This window comes from Drosophila santomea, chromosome 2L, assembly GCF_016746245.2.
Source record: "Drosophila santomea strain STO CAGO 1482 chromosome 2L, Prin_Dsan_1.1, whole genome shotgun sequence".
NCBI classification, from domain to species: Eukaryota; Metazoa; Arthropoda; class Insecta; order Diptera; family Drosophilidae; genus Drosophila; species Drosophila santomea.
The window spans coordinates 1954604-1978418 of record NC_053016.2 but is presented as its reverse complement, the minus strand read 5'-3'; the positions used below and the strand labels follow the sequence as shown (position 1 = coordinate 1978418).

General features: G+C 47.1%; 1 protein-coding gene and 1 non-coding gene across 3 annotated transcripts; one reads left to right on the top strand and one right to left on the bottom strand.

The window, feature by feature from the left end:
* The first annotated feature begins 2353 nt into the window (after positions 1–2353).
* LOC120458821 (fez family zinc finger protein erm) lies at positions 2354–22777 on the top strand. 2 transcript variants are annotated; one of them, XM_039646630.1, is made up of 2 exons: positions 2354–2714; positions 20151–22777. In XM_039646630.1, exon 2 carries the CDS (start codon positions 20163–20165, stop codon positions 22002–22004), a length of 1842 nt encoding a protein of 613 aa, XP_039502564.1. In that variant the 5' UTR covers positions 2354–2714; positions 20151–20162; the 3' UTR covers positions 22005–22777. The 2 variants fall into 2 exon arrangements, with proteins under 2 accessions (XP_039502564.1, XP_039502563.1); XM_039646629.1 differs by lacking the exon at positions 2354–2714 and adding an exon at positions 18473–18727.
* On the bottom strand, positions 7290–7362 carry Trnar-ucu. Its single transcript has one exon. It is a non-coding gene; the product is annotated as a tRNA-Arg (tRNA).
* Positions 22778–23815: the final 1038 nt, after the last annotated feature.

Below are 23815 nucleotides of genomic sequence, written 5' to 3'. Positions count from 1 at the left end.
GCATACATAGATGGGCTCTATTTACCCACCCGTTGAGCCTTTTGCCCGGGAACTCGGGAGCTCGCAGGTGAGTTGCCCGGATCTCTCGGTCCACCTGGCTCCGTCATTTTGTTGTTGCCGCCGACGATGGTGCACGCAAAGAAATAGTTTAATTAGATGTGCAGATATAAAAAACCACTATTGCACAATAACAATTGATAGTTCCAACTTCAGTTTGTGCTTCATCTCAGTGCTTCAGTGCACTAATCACTATTTAATGTTGCTTAGTAGTATTTAAAAAAAGTGTCATATGAGTATGTACCATAATTTCTTTCAGTGTGCTCGCTCATTTCGTTGCGTGCTATGTAGAGAAGGTAAAGGCTCCTCCGCTGCTGCTTCACAGCGTCTTTTATTTAATATTTTATATGCAAACATTTTATTATCCCTTTTTTCAACTGGGGCTCTCGTCTTTTTTCCTGCCTTGAATTTTGGCTTTTGTCCATTTCAATTGCTGTAATGAATGCCACATCTCCCTTCGCCCCTCGTCGCCAGCATCCCTCCGCTTTCCGCTTCCCGCATTCCGCCCTCCGTTTTATTGTTGCAAACACTTGAGGTGTGGAAAATGCAAAAAGTTGATTTCTTGAGCGCTGTGCGGAAAAGTCTCATGGAAAAGTTGTCGTTATTAAATGTTCTGTCAGAGGAATCCTGTCTTCTTCTTAACTAAAGAAATCTGCTGAATATTCTCCTATCTATTATATACACACGACTATCACGATGTTCATCGAAATCTATTTACTATTTACATTGAAATCAATGTTGGTCCTACGAAATGAACAAAGGCAGTTCTCGCTGAAAATCAGGACCTTTTCGGTTGAGTTCACAACGAGAGGGAATACGAGATTGCCTGCCAATGGCGAATTCTCATAGACTTTTCCCAGCGCATGGGAATTTCGTGCGGGCTTTTGACGTTTGCCTTGCATCTAATTACTGTAATTATTTGATTAAAAAATCTCCCAGGGTGCCCAATGGCTTCACCTTTTCCCCTGCACCCTGGCCCGCCTCTCTCCCCCCTCTCTCTCCGCATTTTCATCTCCATTTCAGCGAAACAATGGCCTCACATGTGGGTATTTGTGCTTGGTTGTGATGGACTCGGGTGAAAACTCAGATGCGGAGCATATTTCACATGCCCGCGCTGGAAACTGCACTAAAATGCGATTCCACAGGGCATTTCGCATTGATTCTCGCTTGTTTTTTGCCTTTGCCCTCCGATTTTGATAAAGGCTCAGCGGGATAGGGAGGGAGGGGGAAGACGGGAGAGAGCGTGAGAGGGGGCACCCAAAAATACAAAAAGAGCCAAACCAAAACTACAACTAAAAGGAAAATACAGTAGGTGCTGCAAAAGTGACGAAAGAGAGTTGTTCGCTTATACTCCTTTTTCAGCTTAAGATATATGCTTCTCAGATTTTAAGATCATAAGGTTTGTTCCAATAATAATAATAAGTAAAAAGAAGACTACAAAGAATGTTAACTTTGATGGTCTTTTAGCAGACAAGTGATGTACAAGCGAGCGTGGGATCAGATCTAAATCAGATCCATTTCTTGCACTAAAAGCCACCATCTTCTTGGTAACCCAGAAATCAAGGACATTCGCCCGTGCAAGCGACCACTGTACTCACCTGTGTAAATGAGAGCGCAAAAAGAGGCAAATCACAAGAGGAGCAGCCGCGACGATGCCAAATTGCAGTGCAAATATGTACACATGGGGTGAGGGGAGCGGGGGACGGCGAGGAGAGAGGGGTGCTACGAATGGCAGATGGAGTGAGGTTATGTAGCGCTTAGTAAAAGGACAGTCAGCAGCTGCAGAGGCAGGAGGAGGAGGAGGAGGGGAGAGAGCGGCGGAGAGAAAGGCAGATGATGAGCATGATGGCGTTAATAGCGCACACACACTCACACCAGCAGCCCCTTGCTGTCTAGCTCGCTCTTTCACCTCACCCCACTCCGCTCAGTGCGCACCCCCAAAATGGGTGCGAGCGAGAGGCGCTACGCGATAATGACGTTTGCGGCACTCCGCTTTCCAGCTGTCAGTTGGGCGAGAGCGAGAGAGCGCGTCGGACGCTTGTTGTTGCTGCCCCTTTTGACTTTTTCTTTTCCCGTCGGCAATGCCATTTCCCTTGGCGTGTGGGAGTGAAAGAGAGATAGGGATAGGCGAACGCGCTCTCTTATTGATCAAATTTACCGTTGCTTTCGCCGTCGCCATATTTCTTATATATACAAGTATGTCGCCCAAAGGACATCGCAACGTGGCTGTTGCGTTTTTGCCTTTCGCCTTAATTTACTTTGGCGCATAAGTCAAATATTTACATTCCGAAATTGACGTCTTGAAAGCGCGGTCGCAAAACTCACCGTTCGTCGTCCTTTGGCGCTTGTGCGTCTGTGTGTGCGTGTGTGTGTGTGCAGGATTTAATACCTAAGACAAACAGTTATTTGACCTCGAGCCGATTGGTAAAACACAAAAAGTTGCCAAAAATAATAAACACGCTTTGAAGTGAGCACCCGGAAAGAAAACACTGGGCATCTTTGTAAATTCAATTTCCCCCGCAGAGATTTCATCTCAGTATTAACTCAAGCTCAAGACATCAAAAAAGGATATTAATTGCTGTGCGTAAACACTCGGTGCCTGGATCCTGGCAAATAAAGCGTGCGGAAAAGCCTTGGCCAATTTTCCCCACCCATTGGTAAGTTTTCCACTGTTTGACTTCCATCTATGCATTTTAATGGCTGTTTGCGTAAGGTTGAGATGAATTAGCAATTTCGGGTGCTTTCAAATTGGTTAACTTATTCGACGCAGATTGATTGGATTTCAGCTATCATTTGAAAAACTACCAGTTTTCTTGAAGGTTTGGATAATTACTTTTTTTTTTTAATTTGCTTAACAGTGTATTCGATATTCAATATAACATCAAATCCGACAAATATGTATGTATCTTGCCATTTTGAAACTATAAATGTTTATTCTCTGTTCATGAGTTATGGTTGCTAGTACTTTAAAATCACATCCAACGTTAATGATAATGACGAAATAATCATATCTCAAAAAGAAAAGACTTTTCAGGGCTAAACTATTCATATTAATATTATTTTCTAAAATCGTAAGTTTCCCACTTATTTATGTAAGTCAAATAAATAGTTTTTTTTACGCTTCTTCTGCTCCTCAAAAGTGAGGAGCCCAAGTGCTCAGAAGAAGACATTAACCCCTGGGGAGCCGAAGTGGCGACCAGAAGAACTAAAATATTTAAGCCGGCGCCTGGTAAATGCCAACTAGCCGCTAAGCCGGCCACTCGACTGGTTTTCCACTTGCCACTTCTCACTTGGCCCACTGGCGTGCAGGGAAAATTGTGGGGGGAAAAGCGCGGAAAACGGGGCCACTCGAGGCGAGTGAGTTGCCCCAGGCGGTGGCAAAGGATCAAAACCCAGACTCAGACGTGTGTGAGTGTGAAATGAAACGGAAAGTGTCCTTACAAGCTGCCAACTGAGCGCGACAATCTGTCAAACGTTCAACTGTTCAAATGTTCAGCGGTCGTCTGTCGGCTGTCGTCTATCAATTGTTAATGTCACAGACGCCCAGCGTGAAGGAAGAACGAGGTCCTTGATGAGGGTGGAGGTCCTGCACGTTGGAAAACAAAGTTCACCAAGATATCATATTTAAACTTAAGTGAAAAAGACGAAAACTTACTTAAACTAGACTTACTTTACTGCATTTGAAATGATAATTGCAACTCAATTTTGGCTGTTTATTTTACCAACAGAATACTTTGTAATTTTACTGGGAAACATATTTTTCTCCGAGTGCAACAGCTTGACTTAACTTGATGTTTTGGCCTGTTTAACTTTCGCTCGGCTGACGCGGGCTTTCTTTATTTTTAATTGGGATTTGTGCCGCTGGGTTGGGCCAACGCCTTGGCAGGAGTCGCAGGATTCGTAGGATTCACAGGATTCGCTGGTTTCGCAGGACTCCCGCCCTCGCCGTCAATCTTTGGCTCAGTGGGCAAGGAGCCACGTGGTTGCTCCTCGTTTTTCCCCCGCGAAATGCGCTTTTGAATAAAAGCACACAATGTGCAGTCCTTTGAAATAAGGGAAGCGTTCAGCGATTTCTACTTTCCATTTTGTGGCTTCACTCGCTTTTTATTTGGTTTGGTTTGGTTTGGTTTGGTTTTTTGATTTCCTGACACGGGTACGCCGGCAATCGTTGTGACATTTTAATTGTTTATTTGCTCAGAGTCCTTGCCCTCGTCCGCTTTGCTCCGCTCAGCATCCTGTATCCTGAATTCAGGTTTTCAATACCAATCCCAATCCCTGCATCCCACTCAAGTGCTCGAGTATATTTGTTCCATTCGAAGATTTGCGGGTGAGAGCAGTTTTCCTTTGTTACCCTTGAAGGAATCGAATTCGCGGCCCGTCCTGCGGTGGAGAGTCCTTCGCGGAGTCCTTCCTCCACTTGGCTGGCTGGCGTGCATTGGTTAATGTAAATATTTGGCTTTTGTTGTCACTTCAAGAGCTCTCCGCTGCTGTTTATTATTAGTTCCCCCCATTTTGCGCGCACTTTGCATTTCATGCGGTCATTTTTCGCCAGTCGCCTGGGAATCGAGGATTTCACTACTTTCAAAAGAAGTATTTTAAGTATAAAGTAGCTTTTAAGGGAATGAAATATGAGTGCACTCTAGCACTCGTTGAATAAACCATTTGTTTCAGGCCAGACTTCATTATAAACAGTTCCAAGCAAGTTATTAACTGCTTTAAAGAACTTGCTTACTCTTTATCAGCGCATCTCGTAATGTGCAACACACTTTTCTATAAGTATCAATCCCATCTCTCAGTTAAAATGCCCCGCAACCCGCCGAATTAAGCCAGCTTATCAGATGTATCTTTTACATGTCGCTGACTTTGTGCGATATCAATATTTAATAAAAACTGCCCCACACCCCCGGGGCAACACTTGAAGGGCCGCCGGATGAAGAGTAAAGAACGGAGTAAAGAACGGTTCAAAAATCAACATAATCAACTTGGAAGTGCAACAGTGGCAAGTATCTGAACCACCACCAGGCGCAAATGGAATCTGGATGGAGAATCTGTAGCTCTGGGCACCCTCATATCCTCATAACGCCGCCTGCTTGAACTCAATCAAACATCTCGGGCACTGCCTAATAAGCCAGTGGCTTGCATATGGCAGTTTATTAGATACAAATTGTTGTACCCCCCACCCCCCGTGGAAAATAGACGTCGCCCATTTTGCAGTTGCTCTGTTTGTTTCGCTGCGATTCAATTTTTCGATTCGATTTGGGTGCATTTTGGGCAAGGGGTGGCTGGCTCATGTGTAGCCATTTTTTGGGCCGTGATTCTGGAACAGGACTAACCCCTATAAAGGACTCGATGCGATTCAAGTGCGCAAAAAGCGAGCACAACTCAAAAAAAAAGGGAACTCGCAACATAAAAGTGCGGAGCGGGGTTCGTTCGCTTGAAAAACCAGCAATTAAGTGCTGCGTTTATGTAGTTTGCACTGTTGTGTTGTGTTACCCTCCACTGTAACTTTTTGTTTATTATGCCTAATTGCAGTTACTCTACTCCATCATCATCACCATTACCATTTCACCATTACCATCATGAATCCCTGTGCGCTTTTGTCTGCGCTCCTTTTGCAGCTGCTGCCATTCGGCTTTCGTCCTTTGTTGTCCTTCTGCTCGAACCTGTCCCACATGGCGCATGCTTGATATTCCAAGATGTGCACATCGAGGCGCACTGCAAGGCAAGTTCTTGCGAGGCGTTTCCCCGCGCCACTTACAGGCTTAGATATTTGCATTACTTGCCACTTTTTGCGGCGCTGCTCTAAAAATAATTTCAGCGCTCGTTGGGGGGTTTGCTTTTTTGTACACTTTGTATTATTTAGTTTCCCAGTTGCTTCTGCCCCGTTCATGTGGCGAAAATTGTTAGTTTCGAGCCCAGAAATGGGAACTTGCTTGGCTGTGCACAGTGGGCGACAGGCATATCCTGGCGAATGTCCTGGTAAAGGGGTTACGTAGAAGGGTGGATGGATCTGTGGGGGGCCTACATGTGAACATCGCCGTCTGAGCCGCGTGAATACTTTTTACGCAGCTGAGTGCCACTCAACTTGTTTCGCATTTGAATAGTTCGGCAAGTATTCAGTTTGGCAAAGATTCTTACCATATTAAGCAACATAATGGTATAACATATAATGAAGAATAGATCGCTTACTCTTAGCTTATGAGAATTTCCAGTGAAATCATTTAAGTGCAGACTGCCTACATGCAAGTGCCCCGCCAAACAAGCGAGCCACTCAGACGGAGGTCGATGAAAAGTAAATTATAGTGCACAATGGCATTTGGGGGCTGTGCCGCAGACAGACGGCAAATTACCACTCGCAAATGGGGAATTTATTTTTAAACCCCAACTTGGGGTTTAGGTTGGGGCCGCTGGAGCCGCGATGGTTGCACATTTGAAGGCGCAACGCGGCGAGACAAAATGGCGGAATCCAAATGGATTGGATGGGAATGGGAATAGATATGTTGCCTTGGTGTGCGGATAATTTGCATGTGCGCTGATCATTTGACAAGCGACAACGAATTGCCGAGGCCAGGATTTATGCCATTTGCATTGCCTGTGGATGAATCAACCCCGCCTTGAGCCATCCGTGGAGCATTGTGGCAGTGGTGGCAGTGCTGGCTGCATCCTACTGTCAATATTTGCGCTGGTCGTGTAAACACTTTAATAGCCTGTTTATCGGCTAGTTGGCTGCGCGATGTATCTCGCAGATACTCGTACTTGACAGCTGTTGCAATTCGCGCTCGAACTGCGCGATTCAGGAGTTTCCGCCTTATTTGCGTTTGGGCTTGCGGCATTCGCATCCGCATCTGAATCTCTGCCCCTTCTGCATTGCCGAATGTATCTTTCAGATAGCTGTGTGTGTTTGCGCTGGCCAAATAGTTTTGAAGAGGGCGCCAATTTGTTTGCCGCTTCTCAGTTTGCTTTTAATTGAGAATTACATTTTTCCAAAAACAAACTCCCCAGCCACAAAGAGCAATATTTGTTCTGCTTAATGAGGTTGAAAAGTGGGCGGCAATCCCTCAACGGCTTACTAAGTCAAGCGAATGAAATTTAGAGACTATTTTCTATTCGATGCTTTTGATGACTGTTGCTTGCGGGATTACATTAATTGTTTAATATTTGTTGGTGTTACAGTTCAGTTGCCAAAGCATTTTGTTTACCAGGCAAAAAAGTAGTACATCTAGTGTGGCAATCAACCCTTGCGGGAATCGAACCCGCCACCTTTGGATTAGAAGTCCAACGCGCTATCCAATGCGCTAAAGGGTCCTACGCGAATCGCCGCATTTCAGTTGCATCCACAGAGGCCGCGAATCGAAAAACACTCACCAATTGAATGACGAATGGCCAACATGAATTGTGAAACTCTTGAAGACACAGAGAACTCACTTGGGAGTTCTCTCACTCAGTGAACACAACGAACATTTCGGCTGCGTTGTGAATTTCAATTATTTATAGAGCGCATCGCGCAGATACGAAAGTATCTTTGGTTTGGGCTGATGAATAAATTTTGTCGCCCCAGCAATTTGCCGTCTGCTGTCTGGCTGTTTAGGTTTCTGTGTTAATCGATAGATCGTTCGATGGAGATTACGTCCTCGAGGAGCCCTTTTACCCCTTTTAATTTCACTGGGGGCATTCAAGTGCTCAATTCGGCTTCTTAGCCAGCTCGCCGTTCTTTTCCGCCTTCCTATCAACCCGCTGCGATCTTCATGCGCTTTTAGCTAATAAGGGGGATGGGAATGGGGTACTTCGAATAGGGGTAGCTGTCGTAGGGGCTTTCGCTCTCGTGACTCTCGACAATTACTCAACTCACTTTAGCTGCTGTTGCTACTTTCGGTTTGTTAACGAATTAATCAAATCGAAGCAGTGCCCCGACCAGACACAGACACCCCTTGCTTAACCCACGACAGCCCTAAATGGAGTAATTTACCCATTTGCAGTCGTGGCGATTTTTTATCTCTGCCCTTTCGCTTTCGTCCATTGAAAGTGTCCCCCTTTTTCTCTTTAGTCAAGGGGAGTTTTCTCACTTGTTCGGCATTGTCGCTCCACGTGATTTATCTACACCTTCCGACGGCTCTATTTTCGTTAAAATATTCTGGAAAATACGTGCATTCACAGTACGTCGTCCTGGGGGCCCGAATATGCAAAGTATTTCTGCTCGCTGCTGCTGCACTCGAAACGGATATTAAATTTTATTGCTCATGTTGCCATGGATTTCCCCAAAGCCAGCTTACGGGGGGTGTGGAGAGGGGGAGGGGGAGGGTTGGAGCACCTGTTATTGTTGTTGCTGCTGCTCAGTGAGCTCTCAAGTGGCCGACCGGTCAATTAGCCAGGTCTAATCGCAGTGCGGAATGTGTGTGCATTTTTCCAGGGGGCGGGGTGCAGAGCAGCAGGGCATTGAAGAGGAATTCTAAATATTCCATAAATTCATAATTGAACATATAGATATTATTGTGAAAGAAGTGGTAGCTAAGTTAAATAAGTTGAATTTTTTGGTTGTAAATAAAATCATTTGGCGCACCTGGTCATTTTGGCATATGATTCCAAGAGGCAACGTGATCGCTTCCTGCAAATTGCACATAAATTATATGCACAACTGCGATTTACCGTTTGACAATCAACGCAAGGACTTCTTGCTAGGCAAATTCGTAAGGATCAACATCCTGTCGCCTACTCGCATTACAAGCAAGCTGGCACGAGCCAATTTAGAATGCCAAATTCGTCGGCGTTTGCGAGAATGAAAAGCGCACATAACCGGCAATTAATGAGCAGTTGTTCGAGCGGCGAAGCACTCGAAGGACAATGCCAGGACCTCGGAGGACGACGACTGACAGGCGGCATAAAGGAATTCGAGCCCAGCAAACAAATAGGGAGCACAAAAAAGCGGAGAGCATATGCATTTGATGACGATTTTGATTTCGATTTCGCTTTCGTTGCGGGGACTTTGGCATTTGCGGAATATAATTAACCGGAAGCGCGGCACACGCGCCAGGACGAGGAACAGGACTCGCACAGGATGATCGCCACACCGACGCAGGATCCTTGCGCGTCGCGTCGCAGGATCGCGTGTCAACAACCGTAGAAAGAAAAAGCATTTCCGCTGCCATCGCCGCCGAAAGCGAAATCAAATGTCAGGCCAGCAGCGGAAAAAAGAACGAACAACGCCCCGCAGGAGCAACCGGTTTCTCGGGCAGGATAATCAAGGCTAGAGATGATCATGCACTTGGAGAAAAATGCGCCATGAAAAATGTAATACGATTGTATTAACATATTAGAGATGTACTTTATTCAAAGGAAGATAGTAGAAAGTAGAGGAATAAAAGCGCACGAACTGTATTAAGGGTAGTCAAAGTAGCCAACTGTAGATATTTGTTCTCAGTGTGACAATGATGCTCAATTAGAGCGCGGGCAAACAAGTCGCTCGATTATCCTTTTCTGCCCACTTCAAGGAGCGAGAATCTCCGCCGGCAGCTGGCTTGCAGAGAAAGGAATCTCGATCTTGGTGGCTGAACAATTGTTCGACTGCGCACATTGCTTCCTGTCGTCCTGCGAGCCACCGGAAGGATCAGCGCCGTCTCCGAGGGTTGCTCCCTGCTACTTGCTCCTTGCTCCCTGCTCCAGGATCCTGCTCGCTCCTCGCTCTTTATTCTAGATTCCTAGCCTAGATCGCCTTGGCATCTTTTGGAGGCGTGCACGCTGGTGTGCGTCGCATATGTCGCAATTAATATGCCTCAATCCTGTCGCAGGACATGTGCAAATACCACTCGCATGTCCTTGAGCGCGTGCCGTCTTGAAAAGTGGGCGTAGCGCCTGCTGCAACGTCATCCGATCCTGCGAGAGCATTGTGATTGAAGGAGGTGTGGTTGCGAAGAACTGGAATTATTAGTAGGTGCAGCTGCCTCTCTATTTAATGAACTTCTTACGAGGGGAAGATGTAAACAGCGCTGAACACCCCGAAAGCCTTTCAACCGAATGGGGTTCTTTTGCAGGGAAAAACTATGGCTGCGAAGTAAATCGACCAAGAATAACGTGTTTGTATTTGATCACTAATATGAGGAACTCTAAGAGTTGTGAGAGTTAATACTCTAAATTTCTCTCTAAAAATCCCCCACCAGCTCGAACACCACCTCTAATCCACTTAGAATCTGTCATAACCATTTAGTGCCCATTTCCATTTCCACTGCCATTTCCAAGCTAATTAGCTTGTCACACATCTCCCCTTTTTTAACGCCGCATGTCCTTTTTATCCCTCGTGCTAGTCATGTGCAGTAACAAGCCCTAACCCAATATTTAACTATCATGTCGCAGGAAGGAACAGGAGAACACAGAATTCTCCCACGAGCGGACCAATCATAATGGTAAATAAGGCACTTTCCGGCCGATTAGCATAGGGATATGAAAAGTGTTTCGTGTTCGTGTTCGCTGGAAAACTGTTGCCGTGTGCCGTCGCTTCGCTTCCTGTCATAAAAAGCAACAACAACCGCAACACCCACCCCTCCCCCTTTTTCCACCAGCAGGTCGCGGGTCACAGGTCACAGGACACTGGGTGCAAGGGTTGAGTAGAAATATGACGAAAAAAAAAGTGAAACGCGTGTCAGCGTTTTGGGCGGCAAATTATTAACATGCTCGGCGGCCACACCCACGCCGCCCCTTTTCGGTCTGCGATAAGCGCATTATGCAACAACATTGTGTCAAACTGGTCGATCGCAACTGGTCACGCGACCCTCGGCAATACAATTATAATTGCGACAAATTGAACGCCGTTGCCAGTGGCACGCGCCTTTATTGGCTCATCTTCCGGTGGATCGGAAAACAGATTGCAACTTTGTTTAACCCCACCCCACCCCGAGTTTTCCCATTAACCGCGTGCTTTTCCTCATTGACTTCACTTCCTTCCGGGCTGATTTATTGGCTTCTACTTACTTATTTACTTCCGGTCGTCGTGACCAATGAATCGATGTCCTTGCGACAGTCGAGCGCCCAATTCAGCTCGAGCACTTTTTATTGGCTTTCTTTCGAGGACTTTTTTGGATTTTTGTGGCTTTTTGTAGCTGACACATGGTGATGAGTGCTCCGGATGCTGGTAGTGATTAGATACATTCAACTGTGGTGCATACACTCAAATAAAATGGAAGCTAAAGCTTACTGAAAAGTATCATGATCCTCATTAAAATATTATCCTTGAGTGTCTACCCCCCACGTAGGTCCTTCATATTTTGCATATAATGCTGCATATTTGCAGCAAAATCAGTGGGTTTTCATCAGAAGCAAACCGCAGCTGCTAACCGCTGGTCAGCCGCAGAAATTGAAGGTAATTAGGAGTTCACGCTTATCAGATGGTTGATCAACATTGAACAAGAAGTGAATCACGGCGGCCAGCTGAAAAATCAAAACAAAGCAATTATTTGGCCAGCAGTGCAAACGCTCAAAGGATTTGGCCCGTAATTTGTGTTAATTTGGGTGCAGCGAAAAAAAAAGATGAAAGAGCGATGGAAGTGGCCTTCTTCTCAATACAGAAGCTGGATTAATAACCCATCAAAATGTAGTGGGAACACGTCAAAACACTGTCAATACATTTCCCAAATCCCATCTGTATCTTCGTCTGCACTTGTGCGATAATTGTTCTCTGGAGAGCGAAAAAGGGAACTGTTTTCCAGCTTTGAAAGGAACCGACAATTCCCGGGCTACCTACACCCCTACACCCGCATCCTAATCCGTGTGAGTGTGTGTGTATGGGTGTCCATTGTGCAGGATCGCAGGATCGCTGGGAAGAGAGGTCCTGGCCAGGATTATGCCTGTAATTTGGGCTGCTTAGTTGCTTAATTGTGCTTAAATGTATGCATAGCTTATAAAATATTTGCCTTAAATATTTTGGTTAAATCGTGAAAGGGTACAAAACATACTCTTCCATATCCTGCAAAGGATATGTTACTGGGAAAAATACCTGCCCTTTAAGAATGTATATATCAAAAACTCAGCGTTAATGCCAGCGATATGATTATGATTTTGAAAGAGGGGAGGCTAGAAGCCCGATTAAATGCGAATTGTCCTTGCAAACCATTGAGTCCAATCCACTTAACATGCTCCCAAACAATGAGGAACTCGCACAGCATTCCGAATGCTTCCTCACAGTCAATTTCGCTAATAAATGTGTTTTGCCAATGCTGGCGAAAATAATGCCACAAATAACCCCGCTTGATATTTAATTTCCCCGTTTTGGCTAAGCCGCAATTTCCGGTGACACCCACCAAAGGCGAACACATCCACGCCCCCAACAGACATCAAGTCTCGAATTCTCGGAGCTGTCAAAATGCAGGCCACAAATCGAAATTATGACAGCGGGGTGGAGTTCCAAAAGTGGGTGTTTGAATCAAATGTGTGTGTGTGTGGTTGTCAAAATGCCAGCATACGCATCCAAAGCCAATTAGGAAAAATAAATCACGACTCACATGGAGATGCACTGCGGAAAATGAGTTCGACTACTTACTTACAGAGTATTTTTAAGTATGCATAAAACATCTGAGTATTTTCTCTGAATCATTGCAGTGCAGTATATGATATTCCTGGTTATCCTTATCCTAACATACATACTTCCAATTCTCCCTGTGCATCATTCAAATCCTTCATCCTTTAGACAAGGAAATTCAGCACGCACAAGTACAGTAGTCATCCCCCCACCACGACGAGGAAGGAAGCGAAGGAAGCCGAGCAAGTGCCAAAAGCTGATTTCACTGTAATTACAATTCACACTCCTTTCGGGTGGTTGGATTTGCTTTTGGGGGTGTAATCCCGTCGGTGTGCGGGGGTGGGTGTGGGTGTGGGGGTGGGGGAAATAAAAACATCCTGCAAATGTGTTCTTTTTGTTCGGCAGCACTTAAGCGATGGCCTGCCCCCCACAGCCACCCCCTCATCCACTCATACACTCAGCAGATTCCACTTTTTTATAGAGAGAATGCTTCCGAGGTTCATGAGGCTGGTGGTGATGAGTTGGCGAAACCCGCAGAACAGACACACCCACCGGTGGGAGTGGGAAACTCCTTGCGCCTGCACTCAAAGAAAATGCTAGTAAGAGCTGCAAAGTAAGAGCTAAAAGTTATGTTCTACTAATAAGGCTTAGTAGGTTAGAATATAGGTTAGATGGTTGAGCTATTCAGTGTGATCTGCATGTGTATTAAACATATTATACCCATGTGCTGTGTAACCACTACCCCTTTCTCTGAGTGCCTCGTTTTCCACCTTCCGTGTGGGCGTTAAACGCGTGTCAGGCCTACCACTAAGTACACAAAGACAGCCTTGGCTTGGCCATGGACCACCAGGTCCCTGGGGATGTGAGATGTGGGCTGTGTGGGCAATAGAAATGTCACAAACAAACCGATTAAACAAGTACTTGCCAAACAAACAGCCACAAAAAACCAGCGACACCGCGCAGGCGAATCAAAGCTGCGTTGCGAAGCCCCGAATCATCAGCATCAAACAATAACCGAAAAGTTTCCAAGGGTGACCAAGTATACAAGCCATTCAGACCGAAATCCCAACAACCCTTTGGGAAAGTTTGGGTGGAAATGGTGATTTCCCCTTTTCCCGGACTTCCGATTAGGTTGATGGTGACATCGTTTTGTGGGTCACGCGACCAGACGCACTAATTCAATTTGAGAGCCGCATCTGAATCATCTTTTGGCACCGGCAATCTGCCGAATATGTTAATGCCCGCTTAAGCCTATTAGTGTCAATTAAAAAATAATCGCCAAAAGGATGCGTTCTGAACTTTGTTTACAGCTGGGAAATGTCAAATGCATGTCCTGATTTTACATTTTTGCGATGCGATTACTCGGTCAACTGGTTATCCTGGCCAATATGGTTTTTTTTTGTTCGTTGGTGGGAACCAATAAAACACTTTCTTATTTTGTCCATTGGGAGAGTGAAATTCACAAGCTTGGAATGGGAAATGATCTACGCCTTTGTTCAATTTGCTGTTTCCTCAATCTCCCTAAAGCAATCAAGCAATTCGCCAATCCAACTCACCTGAGAGAGTAGAGCAGAGAAGCAGACAGGACACTCGTTCTATTTCCATTCCCATGGCTGGTCTAATTTGTGGGTGTTGTGGGGAATTAACCTCTTAATGAACTAATTTACTCAAGATTAAGATGGCCAACAAAGGAGGCGGCCGCAGCTAATTGTAAAAAAGAGCGGGACGCAGGACGAGAAGGACGAGCTCGGCTAGGTAGCAGATCCTTCGGCGCAGATAGGAGAAGCGAGCAAATTGCCAGGCGGTTAATCTATTTAAACGCGCCAAATACGCGCGACACAATGGCAAATCACCAGAAGCAGAGTGCGTATTTGGTCGAGTGCACAGATTTAGGGATAGAGAGGATCAAAGGACGAATGGCCAAAGGAAATCCGTCTATGGCCGGCAGCGGACAAAGGCCAAAACTCGTCTAATTGCGCGCCTATGAGGGAAGCGAAGAATCCGCAGTTCCGACTGCAGAATCCCGAGCGTAGAATTCAGAATTCAGAGCTCAGGCGCAGAATTCAGAGCTCAGAATGCAGAATGCGAGAGAACCTGCCAATTGTTTGGGAACATCCCTTAATCTGTGTCGGTAATCGGTAATCGGCGAAAATCGCAGGACGCGCGGCACAAAGGAGCGGCCAAGATCCTTTTGAACTTTGCTCGGGCGCAAAAGAAGGTTAGCAAAATATTATTACAAACCTACGGAACCGTAACCCACATAACATTAAGTTGTGCACTTGAAAAAATATCTAGTGCACTTTGAAAATATGCTACTTTTCATATGAGTATGAGTACCTTTGTCTTTAGGAAATTTAATAAAGTATTTTAAACTTTAAGCAGAACACCTTTCAGTGTAAATGATGGTTTCTATGAAGTTCATGTTTTCTGATGAGCAACTTTTGGATTCTATTAAGTTTGTGTTTTATTACGAGCATATTTTGGTTTACATTGAAACTGCCTAAATTAGTTCTTGTCTTCCCGCACTTCGCTCAGTGTACCTGCTTACGCTTGTGCCTGTGTTTACTCTTGAATGAACCGAAAACATTTCAATTTGACAATCGTAATGGAGGCAAGGATGCTGAAGCCGCTCATAGCTAATATAGGCGATTTAGGGGATTACATCAATTGTAAAATTGGTCAAACACCGCAATTGTTTCACTCCGCAAATCGGATATTCCACTGCCCCTGGATACGCGCTCACCCACACACACGCGTTCCCAAATAAAGGAGCGCAGGACGAAGGATGCAGGACGAAGGACGAGTCCCCGGGCAGCTGTTGAGTTTCCCTTTGAGAGGCCCTCATCGCCGGCCATTGTCCACCATGGCCGCCTTCGTCCTAGTTACACATATGCAAACGTATCTCAGGGATACGCCGCAACCGAGGTCCTTGTTCAATGCCTTGTAATCGCTCCTGGCTTACCGCAGATTATGCAAGCCGCTCTGCTTCCCCTTCCTTTCACCGGGGAAGAGCGATTTTCCCATAGCATTGATTCATTTCCCTGGAAAAATCGGCCAAATCTCTGCTGCAATCTGGCATCAGCCCAAGCTCAGTTCCTCAGCGAGGTGTAAATCTTCAATTTGTAGGTTAATTTCCCGACGAGGTGCGAGAACTGCGAAGCGTTTTATTGGTTTAGTAGGGCAGTCAGTAGGCGGTGCTGGAAAATCGCCAACTAGACCTAGATTTAAGCTAAATTGGGTAGATCACTACCAAGTTTTTCAGGTAGTATATACATACATACTTCTGTTTCAATCTTTAAATCAACATTTTTATAATTGAAAAGCTCCCTTGCGTCGGCAAACAATTTATGTGTAATTCCAAAGCGACCTTTAACCCCTCGAGAGCGAAAAAGAGTCCTAAAAATAAAGCAAAATCGCACAGAACCGCAACCATTTTGCAAACTCATTAAAAATTTACAAAAAAAACAGCGGCAAAAAAGGACACACAACAACAGCAAACGGAGGCTGCACTCTGTTTGCATCTCTTTCGCGCTGACCTCTGAACTCTGCGCCATTTGCATCTGCGCTTTGCTCTCTCGCTCTCTCACAGCTTTTGCACTTTTTGTTTTATATTTTATTTTTGCACATTTTGCCGGATTTTCAAGTTCCTTTGTTGTTGTTTAGTTTAGTTCGTTCTGCATTTACAGTTAGTCCACTTCGCCACCCCCTCGCCGCCACCCGCCCTTATCAAGGATACGCCCCCTCCCCCCTTTGAGTGTGTATGTGTGTGTGTGTGCTTGGTCATGCTTGCATGGCCTTTGAATGGAAATGAACAGAGGTGAAAAGGAGCAGAGATAGTGGAAGAGAGATAAGGTGCAAAGATAACTACAGTTGGAAAAAAGATGTAGTAATAGTAAGCTCTACATTTTTCACCCGCTTTCTAAATGGTCTGTTGAAAATGCCCAACAGTTAAATCTAACGAAAAATAAAACAAATTAATCTCCCCTTTTTTCTGTTAGTGTAGCAAAGCTGCATAGGCCGTGGTCGTTTTGTTTGTTGAATGTCCAGTTGGTTGTTGTTTGTGCTGCTATTTTCCCCTCGTCGCTGCCTTTTTTCACCGCGTTTATTTATTCAACTAAATGCAGATTGCACATTTCAGCATGTGCCGTTCATTTAGCTTTCAGTAGTAGTTAATCACGCTGTTCTGGCCGCTTTTGTCAAGGATATTCATCGGAATGCTTTTGCTGCATGACCAAAATACTGGAAACACACTATGCGTAGCTACTTTAATTAACCAGTAGAGATACAGTTTTCCAGGAGTTTTCATGTCCTTTTGAAGGAAAGTTACCGTCGGTAGTACTTTAAATTTATCCTGTTACGAGTAGAAAGTAGCAGTATCTTTTGTAGCTGCCTAACACATTCGAGCTATGCAAACAACATTGCCCCCATGAGAATGTCAAATCAACAAAGAGCAGATATTTGCATATCGATTTCCCCACACAAGAGCCGCACAACGAACCAGATTGCCGGAAAATGCAGTCGAAATGGCGGCCATAGTCCTCTTCAAGGATCCACTAAAACCCCGCGCTCCCCGCCTGACTTCCCGAAGAGTTGTGCTTTTGTGAAGTCCTGCAGCTGCAGCTGCTTAACTGCCGAACTGCTGAACTACTGAACTGCTCAACTGCAGCAAAAGCAGCTATGTGCCCTGCACATAAATGCCCAAGAAAAGGTCCTGGACCGTGGTCCTGCAGGAAGGAGTTGGTGGAGCAGGACGACAAGCACTGCCAGAGCAAACAAAGTCAAGGAAGCCGCGCTGGAGATGCCATCAAAATGAATATGAGAATATATTTAACTAGTGCAGGGGGCTGCGAATTAAACGAATGAGAAGGATGCACCCAGAGAAAAGGACACTACACACTACAATTTAATTCAAAGCTATGAATTATATAGTTCTTTAACCAGCCATTTGTATATATTTGTCATCTGACATCCTGCGACTAACATTCCCGAGTAGAAAAGAGATTACTGATTGGATTACGGCTGAATTATTTTCTCTGTATATAGCACACAAGATGGAGAATTGGGGGGCAGTTGGAGATTCAGGGAATCCGGGAATCAGAGAATCAGAGAACCAGAGAATCCTTGCCCGCTGGCGGGCTAAAGGTGAGCAAACAAAGACGCTGATAAAACGAAATGCCAAAACGACAATTGAAACGCCCAACAAAAGGCATGAGATTTCCAGGGGGGCAGGGGGGGAAGGGGTGGGACCAGTGAAAAAGTCAACTCGAGAGTGATCCACGAGGCCGGTGGCTGCCATTTCTTGGTGTCTGCGCCCCATCCAAATCAAGTGTGAACGGAATACGGCCAAAGGTGCCTCATCCATCTGTCCGTCCGTTTGTCCATTGCTCTCTCTTTCCAGCAGCCGCTTGCTCCGCATAGTGCCCTCCCTCTCACCCAAGCGGAACCTCCTCCATCTCGTCACTCCTCCATGTATCATCTTCACGGACTCTTGAGCTCTATCTCTATATAAATATTTTAGGGGCGGGCTCTGCTCAGCTGCCTCTCTCTCTTTCCTCTGTCGCCGTAATATTCCAATTCGACATTTTGTCTTTTCATTCATAATGCAGTCGCAGTCGGCGGCGACGTCGGCAGCAGGACATATCCTCCAATCTGAACGTGATGATGAAGTTCTCCTTTTGCCCGTCGCTCCCATCAATCCATCTCGCTCGGTCCTTCGGTCGTTCGGTTCCAGGACATCTGCATTGCTCTCCCTCTCTCATGCATGCCAGGCATTGCACCTCTCGCTCTCGCCAACGACGGGCAGCGCGCAGTACTCTCGGGGGTTGTTGTGCCAGGATTCACCCCAGCAGCACTCGCCGTGTGTCCTTTTCATATTTCTTAAGGCCCGCACCGTTCGCTGTTTGCCTTCATTCCGCTTCGGTCGCTGATCCTGTGCTGAACGCGTCCTGTTCCTCGCGTCCCTCGATTTGAATTTGCATTTGAAGAGCATAACTCCTTTTCCACGAAACAAGTGAACTTTCCATAGTTAAAGGACCAAGTCTAAACGTGTTGCATTTGTGTGTGTGTGTGTGCCAACTGTTGTGTTTCGCGGCGCTAACAAGTGGAGATCGGCCGCCTGCCAAGGGAACTGGATATCCACATAGGCAGTGCCTGAATATGGTTTACTTTGTACGTATTTGTTTGTTTTAAAAAGTGGTTTAACACTCTGTAATGGGAAAACTCCGACGGGAAAACGGGCTTAGTTTGAAACTAGAAGGTAGAGTTTCGCTTTTTAAATTAGATTTTTATTTGCAAAGCTCATAGCGTGGCATTCAGGGGATCTATGTTTTCACTAGATAGATAGTTTTTAGTCTGCCAAAAACTTGTAGCTCCACGCTCACAGCTCATATTGATGGGCCTAATCAAAAGCCAGCTTCAAGTTATGAATTCATTAAAGTTATCACTCACAACATGTGTTGTTGCGGCATGCCACTTGCTGAACTGAAGACAAAGTTTGCAAGTGCTGGTGTGTTGATTGAGTACTATTCCACGCACTTGGTTAATAAGCTGGATGCGGCTCATAAGGGCAAACTCTGAAGTGGCCACTAGAACACCGACATAATTCGGCTGCTTAAAACTGAAACTACTGACTACTACTCGTTCGGCGAGACTTACGGATTCGAGGGCTCCGGGTCAGCGTGTGAAATGGTGACCGCCTCCGGTTTAATGAGATTAAAGCGCACTTTGGGAGGGAAAGTGCAAGATGGGAGCTGCTGCGCCTGCTGAGGCGTCAAATCAAGTTAATTAAAAGCGGCAAGGAAGTCGGTAATCGCACCGGATGTCGCACATTAGCCACACTCGAGGGCACATGGCGAAGATGAGGAAGCTGAGGAAGTTGGAGCCGGAGACGAGGCCTTACACCTCCAGTCGAGTGTAAGCGATTTAATGATTCGCGAATGAAGCCGAGACCCGCGCCAAAAAAATAAACGCATATTGCACACTGGGCCTGTGTTATGATTGATGGCAATATGCTGGCGAAAGGATTGAGGGCATTGTTTGGGTTAAGTGGAGTGTAAGCCAGGGCCAAGCACGGGTTAAATGCAAATGCAAATGGCGTGGTATGCTAAATCAATCGGGCAATATTATGAAACGCACTGCGGTTAGCGTTTAATTGCAACCCGCTGGCTGGCCATGAATTATCCTGCGGAAATGTCCTGCCGCTGGGAGCACGCCCTCCGCTGGCGTTTGTTTGTGCTCCCGAATTGCCAACGCATTAGTCGCACTTGACTGATCACTCGATAAATAGTACGTACAGCTGCGGCCAAAACAATAGCGACCACATTTCCAAAATCCTTTAAAAAGGTGTTGTTATTACATTCATAATTATAGCCCGAATTGCTTTTGCTTAACATATTTGTTTCAGAAACAAGAAGGTATGGGAACCAGAAATGCTATTTATCCTAGCTTTCTGCCCCCAACTGTGGCACAGTCGCATTCATAGCATTAGGCACAAACAATGGAGGCGTATGCCTTCGATTAATTGATAACCCGTTGCTTAGTTTGCATACTCAATTTGACTCTTGTTTGTTTCCTCCTCCTTCCTCCCTTGCAGAGTCCGCGTGGCATGCAACCGTGTAGTCCCGCGGGAGAAGTCGCAATGATGCCGCCATCGAAGAGTCCCGTGATGGAGAGCGCCGCCTCCGACCAGAATCCCGGCCAGCAGAGTCAGCAGAGTGAGCGGAGCCAGCAGCAGGACGAGCAGAGCGCCAAGCGGGCGTGTCCCCTGAAGTTTTCGATAGCCAAGATCATGGAGCCGGATCACAGGCCCAGCCAGGTGCCACCGCCGCAGCCCGCTCCGCTTTCCTTCGCCACCAACAGCAACAACAACGATGACGACGAGGATGAGGATCCGGAGATCGATGCCGACTCGGAGCGCTCCTGCAGCCCCATCGAGGTGATCAGCCTGGATCAGTCGCCATCCACCGTGAACTACGACTCCGCTTTCAAGAAGTATGTGCCGGGTGGCTGTTCGGGCGCCACTGCATCGGTGGCCTCGCCGCCGAGCACCGCTGCTGTGCAGCAGTTCGTGAGCTCCCGCCACCAGGAGCTGCTCTCGCAGTATCCCCTGCTGTACTATGCACCCAATCAGCTGATGTGCGCCGCCGCCGCCGCCCAATACGCGGCCCTGACCGCCCAACAGCAATCGCTGGCCAGCGCCGCCCACCTGAGCAGCTTCACCGCCTCCCTGAACGCCAGCCTGCATCACTCGCAGTCGCTGCGAAGGAATCTGGGTCATCCTCTGGCCGCGGCTGCTGCCGTGGCGGCGGCGGCCCAGTCCCAGGCGGTGCCCAATCTGCAACAGAGCCTGGAGAAGTCGCCAGTGGCCCAGAGAACGGCCCAGAGTTCGGGATTGCAGGCGAACTTGAAGAGGAAACGATCGCCGCAGGATCAGGGCGAGGTGACGCCGCCACCAGCGTCTACTGCCACGTCCGCCACTGGAGCCAGATCGCGCTCCCCCTCGCCGCAAGGATCCATCGAGGACAGCAGTCCGGGATCGGCCAGTGGCGGCAAGCCCAAGACCTTCTCCTGCCTGGAATGTGGCAAGGTGTTCAACGCCCACTACAACCTCACCCGCCACATGCCCGTCCACACCGGAGCCAGGCCGTTTGTGTGCAAGGTCTGCGGCAAGGGATTCCGCCAGGCATCGACTCTCTGCCGGCACAAGATCATCCACACCTCGGAGAAGCCGCACAAGTGCCAGACCTGCGGCAAGGCCTTCAATCGCTCCTCCACCCTCAACACCCACTCGCGCATCCACGCCGGCTACAAGCCGTTCGTGTGCGAGTACTGCGGCAAGGGGTTCCACCAGAAGGGCAACTACAAGAACCACAAGCTGACCCACAGCGGCGAAAAGGCCTACAAGTGCAACATCTGCAACAAGGCCTTCCACCAGGTGTACAACCTCACCTTCCACATGCACACGCACAACGACAAGAAGCCCTACACCTGCCGCGTCTGCGCCAAGGGATTCTGCCGGAACTTCGATCTGAAGAAGCACATGCGCAAGCTGCACGAGATCGGCGGCGATCTGGATGACCTGGACATGCCACCCACCTACGACAGGCGGCGCGAGTATACGCGCCGGGAGCCACTTGCCTCCGGCTACGGTCAGGCCTCCGGTCAACTCACGCCGGACTCCAGTTCCGGCAGCATGTCGCCGCCCATCAATGTGACCACACCGCCACTATCCAGCGGCGAGACGAGCAGTCCCGCCTGGCCCAGGTCCTCCGTTTCGCAGTACCCGGCCGGCAGCTTCCACCACCAGCTGGGCGTGGCGCCACCGCACGATTATCCCAGTGGCTCCGCCTTCCTGCAACTCCAGCCGCAGCAGCCACATCCGCAGAATCAGCAGCACCACCAGCAGCAGCAGAGACTCTCGGAGACGTTCATAGCAAAGGTGTTTTGACAGCGATACTACGCGGAAAGCTTGAACAGCTCCACGGGGTCGACCTCGACGACCAGCTCCACGGTGACCAACAGCACCACCACCACCACCACGGCCATATCCACGTTGGCCAGCGCCAGGAGCGATCTGCTGATCGACTGACTGCAGTTTGTGGCAGCGGCGGCCGCTGCGAGCAGCTCCAATTCCGGACAGGACACCGGCGAGTCTCCATCCCCGGAGCTCGGATGCACGGCTCTGGGCAGTGCTGTCCGTGCACTGAACGGACTCTTCTAGGCCGCAGGACCCACCCACCCCGATGAACCTCAGCAGCCACCAAATGGTTTCAACTTGTGCAATACCCCACCCAGAAGATGATGATGATCCCAACACTCAGCCCTCACATCCAAGCAGCATTTTGTACATAGCGTATCCCTAAGAAGTCCCACAGAACACTCTACTTAAGCAGCTCTCTCGGTGTATAGATGTAGTTAAAGGATTTACCTAGTTAGTCGCCAAATAGCGAAAGTCCTGAGTTCTGTGTAGATCAACCTACACGGATCCTCCAGGACGCGTTTCGATATAGGAAATGGTGTGTTTTTAACATTGCGTTAGAGCTTTTTGGGGTCTGTCAACCGAAATACATAGATGGAAATGTATCTTAGAGTTGCACTAGATATCCGTACTGTACCGTATCCCTAAGTGTCTGTGTAACCCAACGCGAATTAATGAAATTGAGTACATTTTAACGACGATCCATGAATGCATTGTATTTGTTTAGGACTTAAGTGATATTATTGATACTGTTTAAGCAATAAATCAATTCTTCAATTATTAAACGCAAATGCTTTTTACATATGTGGGATTGCTTTTTAAAGCCGATATTATCCGCAGTTGTTCATATGCAAATAACTGAGCAACGGTGTGGGCTGTGAGTGTGTGAGTTGAGTGGAGGGATCCTGAATAATGCAAATGGATGCGAAATGAAAACAATTATTGCTGCATTACGTGGGCCCAAGAGTCGCGTTTAATGGGCTCTAAACTGTCGCCGCGTCTGCCGCATGACATTTGCAACTTAATTAGTGGCGACCAGCCCCCCACTTTTCCACCTTCCACCTTCCAGCTTCCACTCGGGGAAAACTCCGCAGGTGGCAGGCCCAGCCACACGCCTCAGTCATTTGCATAGCACTTTGATCTGCGACTCGAGAAAAGCCCAGGAAACCCGAAGTGCAAATGGCTCTGGAGCAGGAAGGTTGGTGTTCTTGAGCCCGCTCATAAAAATGCAACAGAAGCATCCTTATTAGTCAGGCAGCTCAATTAATAAGACAAGGTATAAGTATATGAAAAATAAAAGTAAATCTATATCCTTAATTACGAAATATATTCAAGTACTCAATATGAATAACTTCACTTGACAAGTTCAAATATTTATGTTTATTTGGGTGGACTCTTGTAATCCTGCTGTCTTCGGTTTGGTGACATCGGACTATTGTAAGTATTGTGAGGCTTTAATACGGCCATCAGGAGTGATGCATGTGATGTCCACTTGAGTTGACATCTTTCCCCTTTTGCCTGGCCAAATCACATGAATAATTCAGAGCGGATTGAATATCCCCGAATGGGAACGAAAAGCGAAATCGAGCGGTGCGATGCGTTGCTTTTTTATGCAAATAATCAAAGACGACTGACGTACAGTGGGCCCTCAGCATATGCTCAAGCACACCGCCCACTGATTCCATTCGGATGACAGGAGTGCATGGAGAGCAAGTCCTCCGGTTGTGCCCAATTTTCGATGATGACTTCTGACACCGCTTCGCGGCGTCCTTTAGAACCAA